The sequence below is a fragment of the Scatophagus argus genome, chromosome 8, assembly GCF_020382885.2.
Source record: "Scatophagus argus isolate fScaArg1 chromosome 8, fScaArg1.pri, whole genome shotgun sequence".
Classification (NCBI taxonomy): domain Eukaryota; kingdom Metazoa; phylum Chordata; class Actinopteri; family Scatophagidae; genus Scatophagus; species Scatophagus argus.
This window is the reverse complement of record NC_058500.1, coordinates 20852958-20879309: the sequence shown is the minus strand read 5'-3', so window position 1 is coordinate 20879309 and position 26352 is coordinate 20852958. Positions and strand designations below refer to the sequence as shown.

Below are 26352 nucleotides of genomic sequence, written 5' to 3'. Positions count from 1 at the left end.
GGTTTTCTCAACACAAAAACACAAACAGTGCTCAGCAATATCCTAATGCTCCACTCACCAAATGCATTTTACCCTCTTAAAAGCAACCAGCAGTCCTTTCTTTTAAAAGCTTTTTCCAACAAACACCCAAGCCTAGTGAAAAAAACAAAACAAAACAAAAAAAACTTCCATCCTGATTGGAAAACTGTAAGCCTTTTTTTCATTTCCCAAAGCATTTTTTCTAATATTGAAATTCAGGATTTTTTGTTTTTTCGTGTGTTTGCATAAAAACCCTAACAATAAATTTCAAAAACACTTCAACAATTTCTGACTACAAAACAGGATGACTTTTTTTTCCATTTAATCTGAAGACAAAGAGCATTTGAAAGAAAAAAAAATCTCTCTCGTGGGAGCTAAACTGCAGCTGAATTGCCCAAATGCGGTTAAGCCCATTGCCCCTAAAACTCCACCCAGAACATTTAAAATACAGTAAACAACATGCATTCTACAGCCCAGAAGTTGATTTTTTTTGTTACAACCCAAACCAGGACATATGTTAATGCAAAGGGGAACATAACAGCAACATAGGCCTAGCTCAGTTTGACTTCACTCATCTTGCTTAACTTCAGCTGAGCAATTTAAGAAAACCAAACATGACGAATTGAGAACATTCTGAGCCATCAAACAGATCCAAACCAAGGCATTATGTGGCTTCTGGTGCAAACACACAGAGCCTGCAGATGGACACATAAATTCCCGCATTTATATATACAGTACACATCCACCTGAATATACAGTATGCATTCAAAGCACATCCCTCACTCTCTATGCCTGTCTGTCTGTCCCACACTCACAAACATACCCACACATCGACGTCTGTCTACAAACATCCTGAGCCCAACAGCAAACACAGCTTGTGCCACCCGTATGTCAGCCTGCCAGTCTTCTACTCCCTCTGCAAACTCAACCTGTTACTAATGAGACTAACACAAATAGCCAGGCATCTGACACCAGGACCTGTGTGTGTGTGCACGCGCATGTGTGTGTGTGTGTGTTTCAAAAGTGTGTAGATTCAATTCATCAAGGTTATAAATGTTTACTTGCAGACTGCGTGGTAATTAGAATACAGATTTTGTTTTACGGTGATGTAAGCTGTTTGTGCTTGTCTGCCATTTAAACAGGACAGCTACAGAATCAAGAAAGACACAAAGAAGACCTATTTTCTGTCTTCTCTTTAGCAGGACAGGATTGGACACGCCATGCCTAAAACTTCAGATTTAACCAAACAGAAAAAAGCTTATTGCTTGAGTCAGTGGCTACCAAGAAGTCTATCCGCTTATGTTAGCTTATGGCAGACACTAAACACAACCTCCACTAACATGAACGCACACACTTTTTTTTTTTAACCCACTCAGCCAACCACCAGACTTGGACTCCTCAGATTTTTGCTCCTTTCAATTTTCCAACAAATAAAACAAAAATGACTGACAAGATGTAAATGAACAGAAAAGTGAACTTCTTAGAGGCCAAGTGAGTGTTTGCACACAAACAACTGGAAAACTGTAGCGATGGCACACCAATAATACGACTGCCCTGTGTACCCTCTGCTGCCTCCAATCCTTTTTTTGCAGGACAGGCTTGAATTAGCCACGATAAACAGAACATAATACTTAGATTTCACACATAATGTCCCGTAAATGTCTTCTCCGTCTCAGAACCAGACGAGTGCCTTCCCCCTGAGAGCCCGTATAAAGGTCCTTCTTGTGTGGTGCCTGATGAAGCTGAGACTTAACTCGAGACCAGCAGCTTCCACACCTTTCCTGCCTGCTAAATGTCAGACAGATGAAAGGGAAAGAAAGGGCTTGTAAAGGCTCTCTGGAGATGCTCAGGTTGGCTAAAATCCACTTTGAATAACATTTACAGACAAACCCTGCACAGTGCTTTTTCTACAGATTTTTTAGCAAACTGTACTTGTTGTGTTTTTCAGCAGGGGTGTAGCAACTGCATTGGCACTGTAAAGAAAAAAAGTTTGTACAGTACTTCAGTACGCTACTTAACACAAGCGTTCAAAATGTGTTCTTCACAAGGTGTTTGACAACCAGACTCAGACTGCTTATGCCATTCTTGCTGCAGAATCATCATAACACAAGTCATTTCCCTTTCTGTCACTGTGCAGTGACTGACTGAATATGCATAGAATCATGAGGATAATTAACATTTGTGCATGTGCATTATGACACATCTCTTGAATTTGTATGATTGAACAATAGTGTGTGTTTGTTTGGGGTGTTGTAATAATAATACAGTAACACACATACTGGTCAAAAGTTTGGAATCACCTGCCACAGACACTTGAATTGAATGGATGAGTTGGCTGAGAGGACTATTTTATATTTCAGTCTTTTATGCTTTTAAGTTATAGAAAGTCCTCTTAACAAATAGATGTTATTTTGTAGGAAGGGTTTGCAAAAATAAAAAAAAAGCTTTGTACAAGTGCTGGAACAAGGTTAGAACAGAATGTAAATTGAACAGGCAAAAAGAGACAAAGACATCTGGAAATACAAGGCTTGTTACTTTAGCTATTCTTCAAACTTCAAAAGAGAAGTATAATGCTGTTTTTGGATTGGACTTGTTTCACAGAATATGAAACTGACTAGTCTGACAAGTAAAGTTTAAACCTACTCAATCTAACCACTGAGTAGACCTCAGAAGGTTCCCAACATATTAAAGCTTTGTTCAGACTGTAGGCACGTCAGATTTGTTTCTCAACAAAACACTTATTTGCTTATTTGCAAATGATCAGATCTGATTTGTGTGCCCCGACAGCAACAACCTATCTGTAAGGGTTGCTGTGGTTTTAGTAACCTTGTATGTTGGCGACTTTGTGACACAGACGCACGAGAAATGGAGAGCCATCATCCTGCTCCCCAAACAATGTTGTCAAATTGCAGAGCAGACAATTTATCGCAGCGTCTGTCCACAGACTGTTGTACTTTGTGTTGTCCTCCACGCTCTGCTAGGAGCAGCCTGGATTCTACTCAGCTGTGATGCTCTTCCTGCTGGTTACACGGATTTGGCCATGTCGCCGTGTGTCGTGATCTAAGCACCTAAGCCCGGCCGGATTGAGAGGCATCAGAAAAATAGTAATAATGATGTTCTCTGCAACACCGTGGGTATATCAACTTAAAGTCTTTTGAGGCCCAAACTATTTCAAATGGAAAGAACATATTTGGTGTCTGAATTATACTGTTTGATTTATGATAAATTAGCCATTGTTGAAAGAAAGAAGAAAAACATCAATATCACAGGTGATAACCTTTCAACAGCAGTGTATGCGTGCATCATAAAGTTAGGTCTGTCAAAGTCTGGAGACATTGTTCATTTGTGTATACAACATGTTCAGATTTGGCAGTCTGTGAAAGTTTCTAATGAAGTCCTTATAACTTTATGTGTGAGTGTGGTTGTGTAAATGTTGTACCCTTTTCTCCAGCTGTGCCAGCTGCTCCTTGTAGAAGGCATCCAACGCTTTCAACTGTGAATCTTTCTTCTGTAGCTGCTGAGCCTGCAAGATGGCGCACGCACACATGCACACACACACACACACACACACACACACACACACACACAGAGGAGAGGGGATTAAACAGTGTGTAACACTGTGTTTCCTCACTGCAAGGTAGAAAACTTGTAATGCTGACTTTGGTTTTGTACTGTTTCCCCCAAAGATTAGTAATTATTTTCATTTAATAAGTGATAATATTATGTTATACTTACAATATAATAAAATACAACAGTGGTTTCCAATCTAGAGTTCAAGACCCCCATATGGGTAAGTAGAAACTAAGGTAATGCCTTGCAGTTGTATGCCTCCATGTCTATAGCAAAGACTCAGGTGGTGGAAGTTCATAGAAAAATAACAGGTGCAGCTTGTGGTTAAATAAAAGTCCGCACTGTATTGACATGTATGATTCTAAAAGATAATTTCCAATGAGAAACATGCCGTCTTCATTAAGAGACTGTTTTAACAGAGGAGGGCAGAGGCCTGCTAGAGAGCTTCATCACCTGAAGCAAAACTAATGAGCATGTGGTGGACTGCTGCTGTTTGTCTATTATTGTGCAAGTTCACTTAGAGAAACAAAACACGGAGTAAAATTCCTTGTACGTGTTGACATGCTTGGTTGATAAAGGTGATTCCGACAGAACACGAAGAATTTTCTGTTGTCATAATTAGAGTATGAATTCTTCTGTGAGGTCTTAATGATGTTCAACCATCAAATTCTAATCAGCTCATCTTTGCGTAATGCTCACACAGTGGACAGCAGATTAAAGCACAGCGCACAGTAGAGATAACGCAACAAAATGACAATGTTGCACAAACAGCTGTTGAACAAGCAGAACACAAAGTTGAGCCGCAGTAACTTCCAGTCACACATGGTCTGTTTTACGCAGCCATACTTTATGCTAAAGTGCTCAGAGTGCGTGTTTGTTTGGGGTGTTGTAATAATAATACAGTAACACACATACTGGTCAAAAGTTTGGAATCACCTGCCACAGACACTTGAATTGAATGGATGAGTTGGCTGAGAGGACTATTTTATATTTCAGTCTTTTATGCTTTTAAGTTATAGAAAGTCCTCTTAACAAATAGATGTTATTTTGTAGGAAGGGTTTGCAAAAATAAAAAAAAGCTTTGTACAAGTGCTGGAACAAGGTTAGAACAGAATGTAAATTGAACAGGCAAAAAGAGACAAAGACCTCTGGAAAAGTGCTCATAGTGAACTCTTGTGTACTCCAAGCTGAGGAAATTGTTGACAAAAGAATGCTATACAATGTTAATCATATGGAAGTGGCTTGGATATTAATATACTCTAAATGAGTCATGTTTGCACAGTTTTACATTAAACTATAATCTTAAGTTTAACCCTCTGCTAGCTTCAGGTTGAAGTCATTAGGATACTCTTCAAACTTACAGCAAATTATAGATAAATAGAAATATTGACCAATAAGAAAAAAGAAATATTGTGATCATATTTTTAGCCATATCTTCCAGACCTAGCCAGAATCCAAAATAATTTATTTGATTAAAATTGATTTAACCTGCAACTGTGATATCAGTCTTGCTTTTACAAAAGAATTTAAGCTCCATGATTGGATGTTTCTTGCCAAAATGCTCCTTAGTAGCTGTAGTTAAAAAGGTTTTGGTTTTATATTTAAAACAGCTGTTTTTGTTGTTTTGTTTTGTTTATTTTTTTTCATAAATGAACTGTGAGAATTCCATGTCCAAGCTGTAGAAATACTCCGATGGTGGACGACATAACACAATCAGTGGGGAAAAAAAATTCATTGCAATTGTATTTCCACAAGCTCCTTTATTTGCTACTAGATAAACTTTAAACTTTGTTGCAACTTTGCAAACCTTAAAAAAAAAAAAGCACAAGGGACGGAAAAAAAAAATGACGCAAATACCACTAAGTGGTGCTGTAAAAACATCCAAACAGGATTTCTGCTTCTTTCATTTAGTCCTGCAAAATAACGTCAATAACTCTGGGGAAATTACGAAGTGAATTTTTTGGTCATTTGTTGGAACCACTTAGCCTAACTGCAAAACATATCCTAATTGGCTCATTTTGTTTCACTTACAAAAAAAAAAAAAAAAAACGAGCTCTGCTGTAAATGGTTTTATCCTACGCAAGCTATTTAGGATGGCATGAGAGTGGAATGGAATGAGAGTTCCATTGTTCTTTGTGTTGATATGAAGGGACCGATGCGCTTCACAATCCCATTTAATCGATAGCATATCAAATGAGTTTGCTAATAAATGTGTTATGATTACTTTGACCTCCTCCCATCACCATTACCTTGACATTAACATGGTGTACAGTAGGGAATCCCTTTATTAAAGAATGAATGAGGAAAGGAAGCCAGTGTGGATCATTAGAAAAGCTAATGGATTTCTGGCACTCTACACAGAATATACTGTACACGTACAATACACGTATACACACCAGTGGTAAATGCATGTGGTACAGATCAGCGTTAGAATGACTTCATTAAATTAGTGCTGAAAATGAAACATATTAAGCACATTTGAAACTAAACTTACAAAGAGTTATAGGAGTAATTTGGTAAGTCCACAAAAACAGACACACACGTATACTGTGTAAACTGCTGCAGCAAGACACCTTACAGAATAAAGAAAAAATTCTAGTGAGCCACAACCTTGAAATTATACCTCTCTGAAAAGCTTCAGTTTCCACCCGCCTCTACCTATTCACCCATCCATCCATCAATCCATCCAGCCAGGCATCCACCCATTGTGCCTGTGTTTGTAATAACACAGAAAATCGTGCCACACGCCATCTCACCACATGTTATTTTCAAGTAGTTTTGAAGCACTAAAGATTACAAGTATGCACATGTGTTGACAAAAACATGTGTGTGCACAGGTGTGAAGAAAAGCATGCTGACAAACAGGCTCGTACATACACGTACGCATATGGACACACTGCACACCAACTGAATGACAGGAGAAAATAACCACAGGAGAAAGAAATGATAGAGAAGAGAGAGAGGATGAAACAAGGGGCAGAAATACAACAGACAGAGACAGAAAGAGATAAAGTGAGATCACAGAGAGATGCAGAAATGAAAATCAAACTTTCTGTCAGCTACAATTGGTCACTTTTCTTTTAGGTAGTATTTAATTCAACAACTTAAATTTAATAAGGTAATCAGCTCTTTGCTCAATGTAATCATTTAGTAAATCAATCAGCTGGGGATTGAAGGGACTTTAGACTCTGCACATTAGGACTGGGCCATTGCTGAGGGCCAACAGTCTTCAACAATTGATCCCTCTACCAGTGTAGCACCACCCCCACCCACCCATGCGTGGAACTATTTGGAAGGACAGGCAGAATAGAGCACCAAACCAGGAGACATGCTGAAGAGAGATAAGAGTGGAAAGAAAAAAATAAACATGGAAAGGAAGGACGGGAGCAGGGTGGAGTCCACTTTGCTTTCAGTTCAATCAAATCAAAGAGGATTTTTTTCCTCCAGACACATTTTACTTTTTCACTTGCAAAGACTTTCATTTTGAGGAATAATAAACTACAATGCGACAAGGACGGATGGACGGTTGGTTGGATGGATGGATGGATGGATGGATGAATGAACAGAAGAGCAAGAGTTTGAGGTGTTATGATGTTGCTTACCATCGCATTTATCTCATCTGCAGACTAGAGCGGATGGGAAACAGAAGGTAGAAAGAGAAAGAGAAGAATAGGTAGAGAGAGAGAGAAGCACAAACAATGAGAGAAAATCTCTCCAGACACAGTGTTAAATGATTAGCATCACGAGGAATTCATTAGCATCAGAGCTATAAGGAAACAGTGTTTACTTACAGATTTCATTATATATTACTCCGTTTCTGACCCCAGCAATTAGAAAATACTTGTTTGTATTTGCAGGACAACTCAGAAACCAATCTCTAAACTCATTATTCAGAAACTATGCTGTAACGGAAAATTTATTTTATTTATTTTAACCATTTAAGGCTAAATTTCTTTAACCACACATCCAGCATCATAACACATTTACATATGCACAATTTTTGGACAGATTTTTTTAAAGAAATGATCTTTCCAAAGATACCAAATATGCATAATCTTGAGGGAGTGTGTATAAAGTGGACAGTAACATATAATACTAACTAACAAATATGTGTTTCATACTACTATAATATGATCAAAATGTTGTACAGCACTGTAACAGCAAAGTACTCTGCTTTGAATAATAATAAGCCTCTAATATACACGATATAGACAAAAGTATTGGGAAGGGGCTGTCTTTCCAGGGGTTGGGCTCAGCCCCTTACCACCAGTGAAGGGAAATCTTAATGTTTCAGCATTCCAAGACCTTTTGGACAATGCTATGTCATGGAAAGCCTTCCCAGAAGAGTGGAAGCTGTTACAGCTGCAAAGCCATCTGTGTATTTGGAATGTGATGTCATTAAAGCTGGTGTAATGGTCAAGTGGCCCAATACTTCTGTCTGTACAATTTACATATAATAATAAATAAATACGCAAAAACCACATTCTCAGAATTATAACTTGTCCCTCTCCACTGAATATGCAAATATTTTTTTCCATTTCAGAAGTTGCTGCTGAATAAGATGACACTAAAAAATCCATTCACCGTGTGTGTGGCCTGGGGGTTTCCACATCACACCTTGTGTAAATTGCATATATTGGACCAAGATTGACTTCAAAACTAGTTGTGATGTCACAAATCCTGCTCATCCATACACATCTTAAACTTACATTTAAAGTGAGTACAGAGAAACTACAGCAGCTGAATATGAAAACAGCCTTCATGTGTCAAACTCTGCACATACATCATTCTGTACAGTGAAGCTCAAACATACAAATGAAATGACATTTTTGACATTAACAATTTGTCTTCTGTTATCTTCTGTTTTAAATTAAAGCACAGTGGGTTCCTAAGCTGCAGCACCAACATTTTCCTACACGCCTTTTCTGAGCCTCAAAAACATCTATTATGTAGAGGTCAACAGATAGTGGCTTTTTGATGACACAGGTGGACAGATGTTGCATTGTATTCTCTTCCTTAATTCAGATTAAGAACTGCATAATATGGTGTATCCTGCCTCTAATATAAGTGATGGCTAAATTTGGCAGCGATGTAATAATGAAGTATCACATTTGTTGTCAATGTTCACTTGTCCGACTGTATAAACGGGCATTAAAGTGGACCAAGTAACACAGATGAAGCAGTTGCTGTGCTTTTGCTTTACTCATGGCTCAAATGTAGTTTTGATTCAGAGTAACCCGGCTGGTCCACCACTGGTGGCCGAGGTTCTGTGGACTTTCTGAGTACTGTGTTCTGAATGGGTTTATTCAACTAACTGAGTAGTACCCCTTCTATGAGCTAACACTAAGGACGACACATGGGAGTAACACAAACCGACAGAGAGGACATAGCTATTTTCTGCTGTCTTTGTAGATTGTCACACTGCTTGTCAACTTGTCTGCATGGCGCGTCCGCATAATTAAGTTGTTCACATGTTACTCTGGACACTACAGCCTCAAAGTGAACTTGCATAGGTCACCAACACTATTCTGAACTTTTAACGTACTGTTAGGAGTCATGCATTTGCCAGTTTAAAAGGTGGTTTGTAGTTAACACTAAGCATAACCAGCATAAAACTAATAAAGCAGAGACAGCCTGCTTTCGGCAGACAGTCACCTTCAGTGTAACGCATTAATATAGTCGAACTATAACAAGTTTGACATGTTAGATTTACAAATAAAGCTCCCTTATATAAAGTTGGCTTTCATTTATATATAATTAATCTCAGACACACAATGAGATTACCTTGTCATCATGCAAAACAGTGATGTCGATCCCCACCATTGGTGGCGTACCACCAACCTTTGTAAGTGTGCTAAAAGCTTGGAATTAACCAATTTATTGATCGATTTTCAAGGATTCAAGGAGCTTTATTGTCATTTCACACATGTAGAAACATGAGGTGGAACGAAATTAGTTTCCCCGGTCCCGGTTAAGCCCAATTACCTAACAAAATACCTAATGCAAATGAATATAAAAAATACTATATAAATATAAAAAAAACAATCAGAATAAGAGATATCCACAGTACTGCGATATTGTGCAAATGGCGGAGTAGTGCAAATGACAGTAGTGCAAATGAAATGAGTAGTTCAGAGTTCTGTGCAAATGGCTGCATTGTGCAATGTTCCATGGGTGGTTGTTGGGAAGGGGTGTGTGGATGTGTGGGTGGGGTGTAAGGTATGGGGTAGCAGCAGGGGCTACAGAGGACCTCCAGAGTTCAACAGTCTCACAGCTTCTGGAAAGAAGCTTTTCCTCAGTCTGGTGGTCCTGCTCTTGATGCTTCGCAGCCTCCTGCCTGAGGGGAGAGGGGCAAACGGTTTGTGTGAGGGGTGGGTGGGGTCCTTCATGATGCAGGAGGCCCTTTTCCTGCACCTGGAGGTGTAAATGTCTGTGGTGGTGGATAGGCTGTGTCCTACAGTCTTCTGTGCAGCTTTCACCACCCTCTGCAGAGGGTGTAGGTACAGATTTTCTGTCAACAGTCCTTACTGGTAAAGTACGGCTGTTGATAGACTCTCAGCACGGCTCATTTGGAACATGTTAAAATTAAAATACAGCAGTAGTGCTTACTAACAGATAAGAATTCAGGCTACAAGGCCTCTCTTGTTTTCCAGTAAATCAATAAACTACACACAGACTAGTATGTTAGCGCTGACACATCAGGAGATGATTTCTGAGACTATAAACCAGTTCAACTTTGCCAAATCTTGTGGCGTCAAAATGTATCAACATTTGGAAAAGCTTTGACTGAGGCTTGTTTGTCACAGTGGGAAAGTCAGCATGCACAAAGTTGAAATAATAACTGCAAAGTATGTCTGAAACAGACAGTCTGTCAGACACTATGTGAACTATTCCAACGTATTAAATCTTTACACAACTGCTGCACCCAGCAAATTAATGCCAATCAATTTATCTAAAGGCCTGACTAACAGCACTGAGGCTCTGAAAAGCAGCATAAGCGGAGAAAGGTAAAGAGAGTCTACACACACACAGAGGGAGGAAGATTCATCATAATTATCGGGGCTGCTGAACGCCAAATCAAATCAGAGCCGATCGTCTGTGTTTCATAAACAGACCTTAACTGAGGAGAGACAAAGAGCGAGAGGGCTTGTGATTTGACAGATACTTCCACTGTCAGGTGAAGGCTGCAGCTGGTGCATGTTAATGCAGGTGAAAAGAGGGAATGAAACTGTTCTTGTGCTAATTTTATATGTTAGACGTGAATCTGTTTGGAGGGGATTAAGCAGAAACTGAATGGATTTAATTAAAAAACACAGCTCTCCTTCCTATCTGTGTCTCTGTGTTGGTCCTGTTTTAATTTGCAGTCAGAGAAGAAACTGCAAGTGAATCAGATGACTCCTCTGGTGTCCCTCCAGGGACCTGCAAGTCTATGGTAGATAACAGCCAGCCAGGCGTGACTTTACGCACAACACACCATACCAGACACACACACATACACACAGAGGTTTGGCTGAGGTTTATATGCTCAGGTTTGCTCAGCCTCTGTTGAGAAAACTAGTATTGTCGTTCATTTATTCATTTAGTCTTTTACTGTTTCTACTAATGTCTGTCAGTGAGTCCATTTGTAGTTCTGGTTTCTTGATTTAAAACATATTTAGACCAACCATAGTACTGTAACAAAAAAAACAAAACAAAACACATTCCACTCATTTATTTTAATAAAATAAAAACTTCTGAAGGAGAGCAAAATGCACACCAACAGCATAAAAAATTAAGGGTGTCTCAACCCATCATGAAGCCAGACAACACAACACAACACAAGTCTTTCTTGGTACTAAAACATAAGCACCAAAGTGATGGCAAATTCATGTAAACCTCCATTAAAAAAACAGTGTTGATCTGTTTTGAACAAAAAGATGCTCCATATGCTGCTTTGATGCTACGACTGGGTATTAGTTGCCATTATGGTATAAAAACATCTTTTCACCAGTAGTTTACATTTAGCCATGCTATAGGCATCCCTCAGAATGTCAATGCTGGTCTCTACTGATGAGTCCAGCAAATTGGTTCACAGTGAATTATCTCTACAACTATGGACTGCTATGGCTTATGTTCCTGACAGACTCTGGTGATCTCTTAGCTTTTCCTATAGCGCCATCATCAGGTACAACTTTTAATTTACCAAAACATTTGCAAAACCCATGCTAACACACTAAAATAAAATGACAAAAAATAGTGTGTGTTTACCATCAGTACGTTAGCAGTTAGCTAACAGTTAGTCAAAGAAGCGCCTGCCAAACTGTAGCTTCACTGCATGGCTGAGGACATTTAGTCTTGTTTCTTTTCATAAAAGAAGCTAAATCTCTCAAATATTAAATGTTGCGTGAACAGATGAACTAAAAACAATCTGGTTCATGTTTTAAAACAATAGATTGATTAAAGTAAAGAAGTGTACAATATTCTGACTTATTCTCAGCATGTCAGTATTGAAAAAGTACTGTTTGATAACAAGTCTGTTATCAGTCCTCTCAAGGCTCCTTTAAAAAACAAAGTTAAGGGGGAAAAAAGTTAATTCAACCATGAAGTCTGTCATTTACTAGTCTTACAACAGCAGCGTAGTTTTGTTAGTGCTGTTAGGGTGTAGACAGAGAGAGAGCTTTTAAGTTTCGAGAATAAAGAACAAGCCTCACAAACGCACAATGGCCCTGTCAGGATCATCCCCTCATTACCTGAATCTAACACCTAAACTGAGTGTTACAGCTGTGCACTTGTTCATTTTGTAATGCCTGTTTTTCCTGCTGAATTGTATCAGAATCGCCATCAGTTTACTGGCCAGGTGAGCCTACATACAAAAGAAATTCAATTTGATGAGCTGCTCAATCTCAAAGTCGATTAATAGATCGAAAAATTACATGGATATCAAGTACTGTGCTTTTAGACATAGGTTTAAAAAAAAGAAAAACAGGCATTGTTGTCACTGATGTGTTTCATTTTATTCTGCACTTGTGTTGAGATGGATATGAAGTAAGGAAAATGTAGCTTTAAGAGCACCATTAAGATCAACAGAAAGCTATAGCAGAATGCGAACTTGTCCAGATCTCACATCCATACTTTGCATTTCCTAATAGACTGCCCGTATTTAAGGAAGGACTTACAATATTTACCTTCATTTACTTTTTATAATACTTATGTTATATTATATTAATATATTTTCTGATGTCAAATTCATTCTTCCCTTGCACTTTTCTCTAAAGATATCCTTAATGTCTAAACTGAAAACAACAAAATAGATAAAAACTTATCAGGTCACGAAGAAGAAAAGAGTGAAGAAGACAGATAAGGCAAAAGACAAGAGAAAGAAGAAATATTTAAGAAATGTAAAGACAAATAACTTCAGTTATTAAGACGGTGCATAATTGAATAAGGCAGCTGCTAACCATAAGCTAAACAGAAGATTAGCTTACAAACATATTATTATACATTCTTCCTGCTCCAGGCCCCTTTTGGATATGAATCAATTCAGTACACAGCTAGAGGTGTGAAGCATCTACTTAGAGGCTGCAGACAGAGGAAAAAAAAATGTGTGAACCCGGGAGATAGAGGAAGCAGGCAGTAGTAAGTAAGGGACAGATGAGCTTGGAACAAGAAGGGAAAAGGAGAGACAGGTGTAACAGTCAACATCTATGAAACAAAAAACTGACAACATGAGACAAAGAAAAATCACAGCATTAATAAACGAGCAACAAGAACAAGAAATGATGTTTGTGGACTACTCTCTTGAAGCTTAAAGTCTGGTATTTCAGCCATCACCATTTTGGTTTCTTTTTTTGGATAGAAAAGTGACCATATTTGAACAAGATGGTAGAGATGGTAGAGATCATAAACTCATTAGGAGACTGCTTACTGAGGTAATAAATCAAGTGAGAAGTAGGGTCACTTTCTCATAAGCTTACATACAGTCAGACTTCGTTTTGAAATGAGTAAAGATGCCTCCTTCTGGTCATTAGAAAGAATGCGGGTTTGAGACCTTTCCACACTTTTCGCTTCACTTTTCAGACCTAAAAACTTGGTCCATATTTGATACAGTCAATGTTTCCAGTGCTGTTTTGCTTGTAAGCTTATTAACAACAGGACAAACATTTTAAACCATGGACACCAAAAGGGTTTGAGCCATGGAGGCAAACAGCCAGGACAGCAAGTAAAATAAGGAACCAAAGAGCAGACATTGCTGTCACAGCTCACACCCTTCTGAGAATGTGGTTTGAATTTTTTGAGACGTAAGCTCAGGTGGATGAAATCTCCTAATTCTTTCAGAGCTGGACCACATAGAAGGGAGCTTCTGTTATTTCATGCCTTCCAGGCATAAACCCTCCATTATGAAAGCAGTTCAGTTTCCCCCTTCATTAAAAGAAAAATACATTTATTGCATTAATCTTGTCATTTCGTCATCATCACATAATTTATGACAGGAAATCAGAAAATAAGGTTTTGTCAAAATCTTTTCCCCAGCATGAGGATCATTTGTGTACATTATCATTCCATCACAACAGATCCTAAAGCAACACCTGAAGTAAGGCACAGCTTTCTTTAACCAACTGATGACTCACTCTGTGGAGAGACATGTTATCAAAATGATGTGAAAGACGTCAGTGAGAAGCATCATACTGTTTCAGCACTGCTCTGGCCAGTCCTTGTTTCATCTTTGTCAGTTGGCTGCAGCTCTCCATCTACATGTCCCACTGCCAGGTGGCCTCTAAGAGAAGTCTGATGCAGTTCATTAGTGGTAAGAATACAGCTCGTACTGACCACGGGATTATCTTAAAAGATATGTTTGTCTGCCGTGTCCCCTATCATGTCCTGATAGGATATTCTGTCTTTGTTTCATAAGGCTCATCATCACTTTAACAGCAGAGGTCCAGTTTCAACTAGTGCTCATATCCAACAATATCTTTGTAATCTCTTTGCTGGGCTGACCACCAGAGAGGATGCAAAGAGCCTTTGATCATAGTATAGTGCAGCATTACCTGCTGTCCAGCCAGATGAATAAACCTCTTGTTGATTTCACCTCATTTGATTCCGTAACACAGATGACATAGGTTATCAAAGCTGCCTGACAAATAAAATATCTGTAAGTCCAGTATAACAACGGATGTACAATAAGAACTAGATACCAAACTCCAAGAATACACCCACTGATTTGAATGAATGACTGTACGTCAAACAGCCAAAAGAGATTTTAAAGCTTTGATGAATTCCCACCCACATTAAAATCACTTTTCTCTGCTTTGGGAAAGTTTTACAAAATGAAGCACTTATCATACAAAGAGTATTAATTGACCTTGTCTGTAGTTGGGTGTGTCCTGGCAACAGTTTTAAAGACAGCTTTTTCTTAATCGTGGTCTAGGGAGGTTAATATTTTTGGGGCTGCAGGGGACTGGCAGCAATTTGCAGCTGTATCCAGCTCTCTTCACACATTCATGAGTCCAAAACAAAAATATTACCAGACCCTAATAAACGGGGTCAAACCAAAAATACAAATCAGATCTACCCACTTCTCAGACAGATTTTTTTTTAAAGAGTTCCAGACCGTACTGCAGGTTCTGAGGTTAAGCTGTAGGGACACCAGATGGTAACTGGCTTAGCTGTTAGTCAGTGTGTCTGCCGGGTAGACATCACAGTGATATCAATTATGGAGGGCCAATCCCTGATTCAGTGCAGAAGGAACACATGAAGAGAGCATCTGAGGGCAGCGCACCAATGTTAACAGTCCAATGGATCATCAACACAACACATGGGCATGTTACACTAGTGTTTGTATATGTAAGTGTGCCTGGGACAGACACGTATAAACACACTCTTCCCCTGTGGGCAGTGTGTGTGTGTGTGTGTGTGTGTGTGTGTGTGTGTGTGCACGCGCTGTGTTGCCATCTGATGGCAGCAGCAGTCTGTTCTCCCTTTCTCCCCCCTCTCTTATTTACTCTGCTGCGTTTATTTAACACATAGCTCCCAGCGAGGCAATAAATTAGCACTCAATAATAATCTGACTGATAATTACAGCCAGGCAGCTACACAGAGGAAGGAGTAAGACAATATGGGCCACTAGCCCTCCTCCTCCTCCTTGTTCCAACCCAACTTGCTCTCCTCCATGTTTAGTTTTACTCCCTTCACTCCAGACTAATCAGACCAATCACTTTGGTTCGATGCATGCTAATGTTTCTCTGACGCTATCAGGACGGAATTCCTCAGCTTGTCGTTAAATGTGGTCTGCTTGCATTTGCTTGGTAAGTTTGCTTAATTCTAGCATTTTAAACAGCGTATATGAATATTGCGTCTTCACCAGAAGTTGTCAGAATGATTTGGTATGTCACAGTTATGATTTTGTGTGGTTAAATTTGAATTGCTAATCCAAATCCACGATTGCCCAAAATGTGAAATGCACTAAAACATGTTTTTGTGACTCACCAAAATAAGAGATACAATCAAAAACTGTACCGCTTTTAGGAATCCAGTCTTGATTATGATAGGATTTGACATTTTGACTTGTTATAGTACGTTTTCTTATAACAGTAACAAAAACTCTGTTCTATTTACGTGCCTCTGCAAACCATGACGGCGTGACAGTGAGTCAGCACGCACAATACCAGGACACCGAAACTGAATCAGCTAAATGGAATTCAGCCATCATCGTTTGATGATTTTCACCTGTTTTCTCCTTCAAAATGTCTTCTCTATTCAGCTACAATTTAACATAATTGATTTGACAGGACTGGATATTTTTACTTGCTCGTGATTCATGATTTGACATTTAATCATAAAATGCTACAACATTTGTGGCAATATGGCTTTTTTGCCAGCAGATGTACTGCTAAGACCCTGTGTTGTTAAGCTCTGTGATCTTAATGAAAATGAACTTTACAGTTTAGTCAAACTGTTTAGTATTCATGTGGAAGAGTGCAGGTAAAGAATCTTACATAAAGGTTACTTATATCACTAAACTCAGCCGTATATCTGCTCATTTGCATCCCGGTTTCACTGTCTGCTGTCCTCTTGTATGCTCATGATGATGCTGAAGATCAGGCCAAGTTGGTGTTAGCAATGGCCAGTCAGATAATCATTACCATCAGCGAGAATTAGAGAATTAGGGAACAGATAAAGATGTTTAGAGATGGGCCAGGAAGCGTCAAAAATATTGAGTTCACTGTAATAAATGTGCATCCCAGTCCTGCGGGGAACATCGTGACACCTTCAAATTCTCCAAGCTGTATTACATTACAGTATTACCAAATAACTGCTTCAGCGAGGTATAGTAAACTCGCCTCTTGTGCGCACATGTGACTTTCTGTCAATAACAGACAACTTTAAATGTGCCACAGACCAGCTGATTTAGGAGCAACACTGTCGCTAATAAATGTAGAAAAAAAGCAATCATCCCTGACGTTCGTTTCTTTTCTCCTGTGCCAAGATTTACTGGACTTCTCATCTGCGTGCCTGCTTACTCAACTCATCTTACCCAACTATCCGACAGCGCAATGAGGGAAGCTGGCTTTTGAGCACAGAGTCGGCTTAATGGGTTTACATGCAGAACCATGTCAGTTCTTTCAGATTACAATTACTGATACAACTGCAGGCTTATCTGTACCCTACCTTCACTCACCTCTTTCCCTCCATTTTCTTCAATGCCACTCCTGCCATCTCCCCATCTCCTCTGCGCCCTCATTTCCCAACATTCCCCCTCCTGTTTCTGTCCCTTTTGCATTACATCCTTTCTTCTCCACTTCACTGATTAACTGTGTGTGAGATCGATGCGACATCCATTTGCGCGGTACATGTATCCATACAAAATTAAAGCATATTTGTGTTTTGTATTCACACAGTAATAAGGCTTAAATTGCTTGACACATGTAAATCTGTTGAAATTCAAGACTGTGCGCTAAACAAGGCAACTCATTTACCCTGTTTTTCACTAAATGGCATAATAGCAGTGTATTACCATATGTCTGACTAAATAAGCAGTCAGAGGAGTACATGACAAAACATCAAGCTACTCACCAGCTCATATGTATTGCCATAATGAAGCATGTCCCCATCTGCCTCAATGTGCTTCTCTGCTGTGTGTGTGTGTGTATGTGTGTCTGTGTGCGTGGGTGAACACAGCTGTTTCCCTCATACAACCAAAGTCTGAATGAGTTTCCTGAGTGTGTGTGAGAGAGAGAGAGAGAGACAACACTGTCGCGCCATCAGCAGAGAATCTCCAGCTGATTACATGGGTTTAGGTATAAACAAGAGAGGCAGGTTTATCAAATCAGAGTCGGCATCTGGCTCATTCCAGCAGAGCCCATTGACAAACATGCAGACATACAAGAGAGGATCCCAGCACTATTTTGCCTGAAGTGGTGCTGCTACCTCACAATAACATAACACGAGGAATTTAGCATAACATTTGGCCTCCTTGCTGTAAAATACTGGTGGTGTTAAGGGGAAATATTCCTGATATGCGGTGGGTATTCTGTGGCAGTGCTTGCAGTAAAACCAATAGATCCTTAAGTTGTAGCTGAGATGGAAAAGTTTCAGTAACTTTCGATTGTGTGTAAACTTGCATGAGATGAAAATTGCACAAAAAAAATAATGAAATAACCCTTATGATGTCACATTGGGTGGCTGTTGCTCAATAACTGGAATATCAGAGGTTCACACCCGGCTTTGGTTACATGTCAAAGTGTCCTTGGGCAAGATACTGAAGCCTAGATTGCTACTAATGACTGTTCTATCCGTGTGTGTGTGAGTGCACGGCATGTGTGAATGGCTGAGCGTACAAAGCATTGTGGAGCACTTTTGACAGGATGTGCTGTATCAGTCCCCTCCATTAGCGTATGAATGCAGGTGTGAATGGGCGCATGTGACAAGTGGTCCGTCGGTGGACAAGAAAAGCGTGGTATAAATGCAAGTCCATTTGGCATTTACAGTACCACAGTGATGTCATCAGGGTTACGTTGGCTTTAGTTTGAGTCTTACTGTGGCAGGAGCTGCAGTCATTTAGCAGTGGGCTGAGCCATACACAAAAAAAAAGATAAAATTTCATTTATCTAATTGCTTTGGGGGGTACAATATTCCAGCTGTTGTGACGCTGCACAAAACAAAAAAAAAATTGTGTGATTATTCTGAATTTTATGCCAGCAACAGGTTTCAAACACGCTGGAACAGAGAAACGAAATAAAAATTGTGTTGTGTTGTGTTGGTAATAGATGACAGCATCATAACGGAGTATTAAAAGGGCCGTCATTCACAAGCAGGAATGGGCCGAGGTTCACCACTTTGTGAAACACATGATTACTACATGGGCTCAGGAACACTTTGTGAAACCATTGTTAGTAAACACAGTATGTCAACATGATTGCATTCTTTTTTTTGTTAATTTACATTTTACACAGAGTCCTTTCCTTTTTGGTATCAGGGCTGAAAGTAGTTCCTTTGGAACAACATGATATTCTTACAATCCCCATAAAAGCAGATGAGACAAAAAAGGTCACCAGCTCTTGGCATGTGACAACTTCCCTGAAGACTAATTCGAACATTAAAATTAAATGTCCCCTGTCACTACAGACAATTCTGAAGTAATAAAAATAAGAGAGGAGATGAAAGGTCATTGTACTAAAAAAAGATTAGGTAGATTAGAGAACACGGGGCACCTGTGCAATAACATTTTTGACTGGATTTGCAATGAGAGAATTTCACACTTGAAATAAACTTGACGTGCATGATGGGCTGAGAGACAAAGCAACAGAGAGCATGACAGAGAAATAAAGGGAGAGAGAGAGAGAGAGAGAGAGAGAGAGAGAGAGAGAGAGAGAGAGAGAGAGATGCTTCCACCTTGAACGGGCTTTGGTTGCCATCTAGTGTCAAATGGAGGAACTTGTAACCCAAGATTTTCAACTGATGTCTAATTAAGTAAATATGGACATATGCAGGAACTAATCATTTTTACTGAAACTGAACTGAACCTTTCTGACTCATCGCAAATCAGCACCATTGTCTGCAAACAATTATTGCATCCCCTCTCACATTACACAGTATCCCTGCGGTTTACCTGACAACTCTAATTTCAGCACCTAGGAGCGTACCACTAGCTTGTGAGCCCGTTAAATTGTGCACCCTGTGGAGATTCTGCATTTAGGATGCAACTGGCAATTGCTGGTGGAGGTGAAATTCACCCCCTGTCAAATTCACCTCCAAAGGTTTACCCTCTGGGATGCAGCTGTCAGAGACAACTGAGCTTTTCTATCAGTCTGTCCTACCCATACTTATCCAACTGTTCTACACCCAGCATTGAAGAAAAATCTTATCTGCACCTCAAACATATCGGCCATTCCAGGTCCGTACCCATTTTTACGGGTCACAGAAAAATCATACAATTGTTTTCACAGGCTGAACGCTACACCTCATGATGAGTAAACTTAAAGTGGCCATAATTTCACAGGAACAATGGTCCAAATGGAAACAACAAGAGAATAATGAAAGTGACTGTCTGAAGTGTTGAAGCTACAGAGAAAACTGCAGCTTGCTTCAGCTTTAAGCAGCATTATACCCATTAGCATAATGTGAAAAATGCCATTATGTGCATGTGGCAACTTTGACCAACTCACATTTTCCCTGTCACACTGTGTCCTAGTAAGATGCAACTGATTCACTTGTGCTTTACAGGCGTGTTCAAAGAATCAGTAAAGCAAGGATGGTATTTTGCATTAGCTGAAGCTCCATCAGACGAAGTTAAAGGGCAGCTAATAAAATAGGCTTCTTAATTGTTCTGCAAGAACAGAGAGAGAGAGAGAGAAATTTACCATATGCTAATGTGACTTATAACCTTTTTCTTGTTTTCAACAGGCACCGAAAAGGCCATTAATACATTATAAAAAGAGAAAATCCCTTTTAGCCCTTTAGTTCGACTTCCTTTCTTTCCATTCTCCAGTTGCCCTCTCTCATTCTGAAATTAATCTGTGGAAGATTTGCTATTAACAAAGACCATTCAGAGAGCGAAGCACAGTGGGCGAGGGCCTTGGCTGAGATGAAAAAAGAGCCAGAGGAATAGCGAGGATCAGGCAGTTCACTGGGAAAAGGACAAAAGACAGGAGGAAATGAATGAGGGAGTGAAAGACAGATAAAAGAAAGACACAACTAAACAGCAGATGCGGCACATCGCTGTCTGGTTCTGTCCGAGTTGTGATTCTTTCGCCTTTTTCCACCTGTATCCTTGCTGCCCGCACCTCTGTTCCACACTCAAGGCTTAACACTGCATCTCGTCTCTAACATACACTGACTGGCAGCACACTGATATTGTAAAACTCTCTCCTCTTCTCCTGTATCTCCCACCAGTCCTCCCCTTCAGCAGAATTCTGCAGGTCATCCTGTCACATGTTGCATCCACGTTCTTTCTTATCATCGCCTCTTTTTCCTGCAGTAATTGTAAATTAAATAGTTTTTCTCTTTACATCGAACGATGTTTTTCCTATCTATAGGAAGGCATTTTTCTCTTTCGTCCTCCTATCCTTTCTTTCTTTCCTGTCCTCCTCATCCGCCAGAGCTGAACTTCTCTACCCATCAGTCTTTTTCACTCCCCTAAATCTTTTCTCCTTCTCTAAGTGCTCTTACTTGTGCACGCTGTTTAGTAATTTTGCAAACATTCGTTTTAATCATATTTCCTCTTTCTTCTAATTCATCCTCCTAAAATCATTTAAGAAACATTGGTAATCCCTCCTTCTGATTCTCTCACTGTTGCTCTACCCCCTCTACCTCCTCACAATCCTCCAGGAAATGTTAAATCACTCGTGAAGACTTCTCTTTCACCCTCTGGATCAGTCCTTCCTCTTCAGCTCAGTTCTACAGGAAATGCATGTCATCTTCTCTTTCACTCTCGTTCATTTCTCTGCTCCTCGTCAATCTTCATTCAAACCCCTTCACAAAATGTTCAGTCACTTCTTTTTCATCTTCACATCCTCCTACCCATTACTTAGTCAATGCTTAATCAGCTGTCACCTCTTACTTCTCATATGTTCAGCCCTTTTCATCCTTTTTCTCCAGGCAATATTGAATTATGTTAAATGTTTCCCCCAAATAGGACGAAATTAACATCGGCCATCTGCAAATGTAAGTCGGTCCTGACCATCACAGCCCTCACAGCCCACTGACTCTGTCAAATTACCACCAGCCGTGCTGACGCGTACTCTAATTTGGGGGATCTATTATGAAAGTCTCCTGTATTTGAATTCTTTGTATTTTGGGAGTACACGTACATGGTTGCAATACACTGCAGGTGCTAGTAATGTTTTATGACACTACTGAGATTTTTAACCTTTTAACTGATAATATACCCTATTTATGGTATGTATTTGCTCAGGATGTCATTTAAAAGCGGCACTAAATGATATTGTGTTTTTACATGAACATCAGATTGCATTACATGTTTAATATGAAGTAAGTTCCTTATAGTGACCAATCTACAGAGAATTATCAACCAGCTCTACAGCTCATAGGCACTAAGGATGTAAAGAAAAAGTGGGTCCATCTTCAGACTGAGAGGAAATGTATTGCACACCCTGGCAGTGTTTGACTGACTGATCTGGAAAAGTACACATTCTCAACAGTTAAACAAAGCAGCTGTTTTATTTGCTTGACTGCATTGTGATCACAGGGGTCGCATGGGGCAAATAGCTGCAGATCAGGCATTCTCAACTAGTGAGACTTAGAGCGCCTCCTAGTGGGCCACAGAGGCAGCAGCACTGACGAAGGGTTAGATTAAAATCAAAAGTATTTTTTTTTTATTACAAAGCTATTGATTTTCATATATTATGTGCTCAGGAAGTCACATAAATGAAAAATGTCAAATTAAAGGGCATCAATTCAACAACCATTAACATTTGAATATCATCATGCCCCTCACGACACATCCTTAGGTAGAGACAAATGTGTTTTTGCAACTGTTAGTTAGCCAAGATTCGGTTTTGAAAACAAAACAAAACAAAAAAGAACAATGTGGGAGACAACCTTGCACAAGTAAAAGCTCTGAAGTATGAGGTGAGGAAACAGGACTGTGAATTCATTAAACCTGGATTTATAATGACAAGCAGTGATGCTGAGCTGTGCTGAATGTTGTGAAATCCTGTCACAGCCCAGCTCCTTTTTCCCTCTTTCTCTCTCCCTTTTTTTGTTATGTTATTTCATTTTCATTTCTTTTTTTTATTATTGGCGGGGGGTCCTCTGGACTTTTTCAACAATTAGAAGTGGACCTTAAGTTATGAAAGGTTGAGACCATCTGCTACAACAAAACAAATCTCATTTGTGAATGCGAGTAAGTCTGCACACACTCCATGTGTATGTATATATACATACATACGTATGAATTCACAGTACAAGAAACAGTAATTGCAAGGCACCCTCTGTATCAGGAGATCCAGTCCCACTCGACCGGTCATTCTGTTCACGACGTCCCTCCAGGGGCCTTCTATTAGTGGTGTGGGAGTGTGTTGGAGTGGAGATAACAGGAAGACCACGTGAATAAGGCACCAGCTGGTGTGTAAAACAAGCTCTCCCCTTCCCACGCCTAAACCTCCAACCCTGCACCATTCCTCCTATCTCGAGCTCCAGGAAAGTCTCAGGGTGCAATTTACCGCTTGCACGGCACTGATAATACTGTCTCCGGGGCAGAAGAAGAGAGTGATGGGCTGGGATAGAACAGAGGAAAAGACGGAGGGAGATAGAGGGTGGCGGTGGGCGAGAAAGGAAACGAGGGATAGAGAAAATGGTAAAAAGAGGGGAGATAGAAAGAAAACAGGGATGTAATAGGTAAAAGGAGGAGGAGAAGGAGGAGGCAGAGAGAGTATCACCATGGAAATTACAAATACAATCCCAAGCCCCAATTTGTGTCAGTATGAAATGCAGCAACATGTGATTAAACCAGAGAAAACCTCACCAGACTGAATCCTCACTTGAACCTGTGCAAACTTATCTCCAGCTACAGAGAGACATTCAAATTAATCCGCTTTTACAGCTTCATCACTGAACTCACTGCACGTAAAACTTAAAGTCTTCAGCTCTAGACTTACTGCTGACCAAAACTCACAACTCATTACATGCACACTACAACAGCTCTGCCAACAGAGGACTGGTGTTTGTTTCAGCAGGAAAGGGATTTTCTAATGAAAGGAAACACGACAGTGAAGAAGGTTCTTGCATGATTTAAATGACACTCATGAACAAAAGTAATACATTGCATCATGTCATTAATGTTGAAAATGCAGACAGACGCCATGTTTAATCCTCTACCGGCACATTTGTCCGTAGATAAAGTTACAAACAAGCTCAGCAAGATCTGAGCGTTTAAAACTAGCACTGCCTTGTAAGCAAAGATTTCTCATTCATCTATGGCTACGTCTCTCAGAAACACTGACCAGAAGGACAAATGTTATCCACGGATTAGAATCAGAATCAGAATCAGAATTCCTTTATTTATCCCTGGAGGGAAATTCTTGTTTTTACAGACATTGCACATGCAGTATTCCCGACCAAAAAAGGAGAAAAGTGCGGAGTATAAAAATAGGATAAACAATAAAGATAGGATAAACAAAAACTAAAATCTCAAAGTACAGGTATTTACAAAAACTGTATTCAAAGTTTTTAAGAAAATTTTAAAATACAGGTATGTACATGTGTAGAAAACCAATATATACATTGTATATATACAATGTAAAGTGTGGCCGTCACAGTGCAGAGTTTAACAGTTTGATGGCGACAGGCAGGAATGATTTCCTGTGTCGCTCTGTGGTGCATCGTGGCAGTATGAGTCTTTTGCTGAATGAGCTCCTGTAGCCGATCAGCACATTGTGGAGAGGGTGAGAGGGAAAGTCCAGTATAGTCCTTATTTTGGACAACATCCTCCTCTCAGACACCACTGTCAGAGAGTCCAGTTCCTCTCCCACAACATGGCTGGCCTTCTTAATGATTCTAAAGAGTCTGTTAGTGTCCCTCACCCTCAGGCAGCTGCCCCAGCAGGCAACAGCATATGTGATGGCACTGAACACCACCGACTCACAGAACATAACATTAGCTCAAAGTTTGGTCGCTATTCACATCTAAGCCTTGGTGTCTTTTTCTCGGGCAGCAGCACATACAGCACAGGCGTCCCAGTCATTCTAGTGCGGCCAAGGTTTGTAAAGGCAACGCTGCAGTTGCTTAAAACTGCTGCTTGTTACCTCACATTCTACTTTTGAAAGTATGACAACCAATGAACAATTAGTTGTTGATTACAAGAGACATGTCTTATTTTCTCTTTCTCTTTTAATACTGATTTTCAATAAAGCAAAATCAATGGCGTGTGTGTGTGTGTGTGTGTGTGTGTGTGTGTGTACCAGTTGTTTGGCCTTCTCGGCTTCCTGGCGCATGTGGAGTCTTTCTCTCGTCATCTCCTCCCTCGCTGCCTCGCTCTCTCTCTGTGCCACCTTGGCCAATTCCTCCTTCAAGATTTTCTGCTGGCGTTCATACCTGAAACACACAAACACAAGCACACAGATAACAATGCTTCCATTTTTTTTTACATACCATCACTAGCTTATGCTTTGTCTAAATACAGTCAAAATGCTATAAACATATATATTCACAAGGTGGCAGCATATACCAGGTTCCATTAGACCAGTCAAATACATGGAGCATCAAAGTTCTCCTGTTATGAGAAGAATTCTGAGGGCAAGAGTGAAAACAGCAAAAACAGGAATGGCTTGAGTCTGTTCAACTGGATCTCCAGCAGCCGTACAGAAGTTATCAAGACATGACACTTTTTATTAAGCGTCATAAAAAGAAATGTGACCTATTTTCCAGCTCTTCCTTATTGGTTTGACCAGTCTTCTACATGTTCAATTCAAGAGGGCTTTTTGTATTGAGGGCTGCAATAAAACTTAACTGATCCCGTCTGACCTTGACCTTACTGAGAGGAGGCACATCTGACTAAAAAGGACATATGCAAAATTTTCATTCTTCTACCCAACTTAACCTTCGTCTCTCAGGTGTCATTCTGTACTTACTTTCCCGGAGAGAGCCAGCAGACCAAAACCAGGTGACTCTCAAAATGTAAACTTTGGTTCCTTACCTATAAACCATGCGTGAACTCCAGCATGCAGCCTTGGTATGAGGAAATATCTAATTTATTATGCAATAGATAGCTTTGTGATATTCAGATCATGCAGGCCAAGATACATATTGAATATTTCTTACAATTCTCTTAGCTTAACACATTCTGCTCAGAAATCTCTAGCATGTTTTTCTGGCCACTGAATTTCAGGGGAAGCACCACAATGACTGCCTGGATTGAGAGGTTGTTAAAAAAATATCTCTAAAAAAGACATATTATGCATTAGGGCGGGCGGCATGGTGGTGCAGTGGTTAGCACCGGTGTCTCAGAACAAGGGGGATCCTGGTTTAAGTCCAGGTCTGGGCCCTTCTGTGCATGTTCTGCCTGTGCCTGCATGGGTTTTCTCTGGGTACTCCAGCTTCCTCCCACAATCTCAAAAACATGCACATTAGGTTAACTGGCTACTCTGCATTGCCTCTAGGTGTGAGTGTGAGAGTGTGCGGTTGCCTGTCTTTGTGTGTCAGCCCTGCGAATGACTGGCGACCAGTCCAGGGTGAACCCTGCCTCTCGTACGTAGTCAGCTGGGATAGGCTACAAGCACCCTTTGAATTCTCAACAACACATACAATCCAAAGTGGCTATTTTCATATTTT

General features: G+C 40.0%; 1 protein-coding gene across 6 annotated transcripts in view; it reads right to left on the bottom strand.

Annotated features, from left to right (window-relative positions):
* Window positions 1-26352, bottom strand: part of LOC124062865 (MICOS complex subunit mic25a-like) — a 65853-nt gene that overhangs the window by 35485 nt on the left and 4016 nt on the right. For 5 of the 6 annotated variants that reach the window (XM_046395900.1, XM_046395899.1, XM_046395898.1 and 2 more), the window contains 3 exons: window positions 24984-25116; window positions 7191-7214; window positions 3458-3541 (listed from right to left, as the gene is read on the bottom strand). In XM_046395900.1, coding sequence (XP_046251856.1) covers window positions 3458-3541; window positions 7191-7214; window positions 24984-25116 — 241 coding nt within the window. The remainder of the gene's footprint in view (window positions 1-3457; window positions 3542-7190; window positions 7215-24983; window positions 25117-26352) is intronic. The other variant, XM_046395901.1, reaches the window with a different exon arrangement.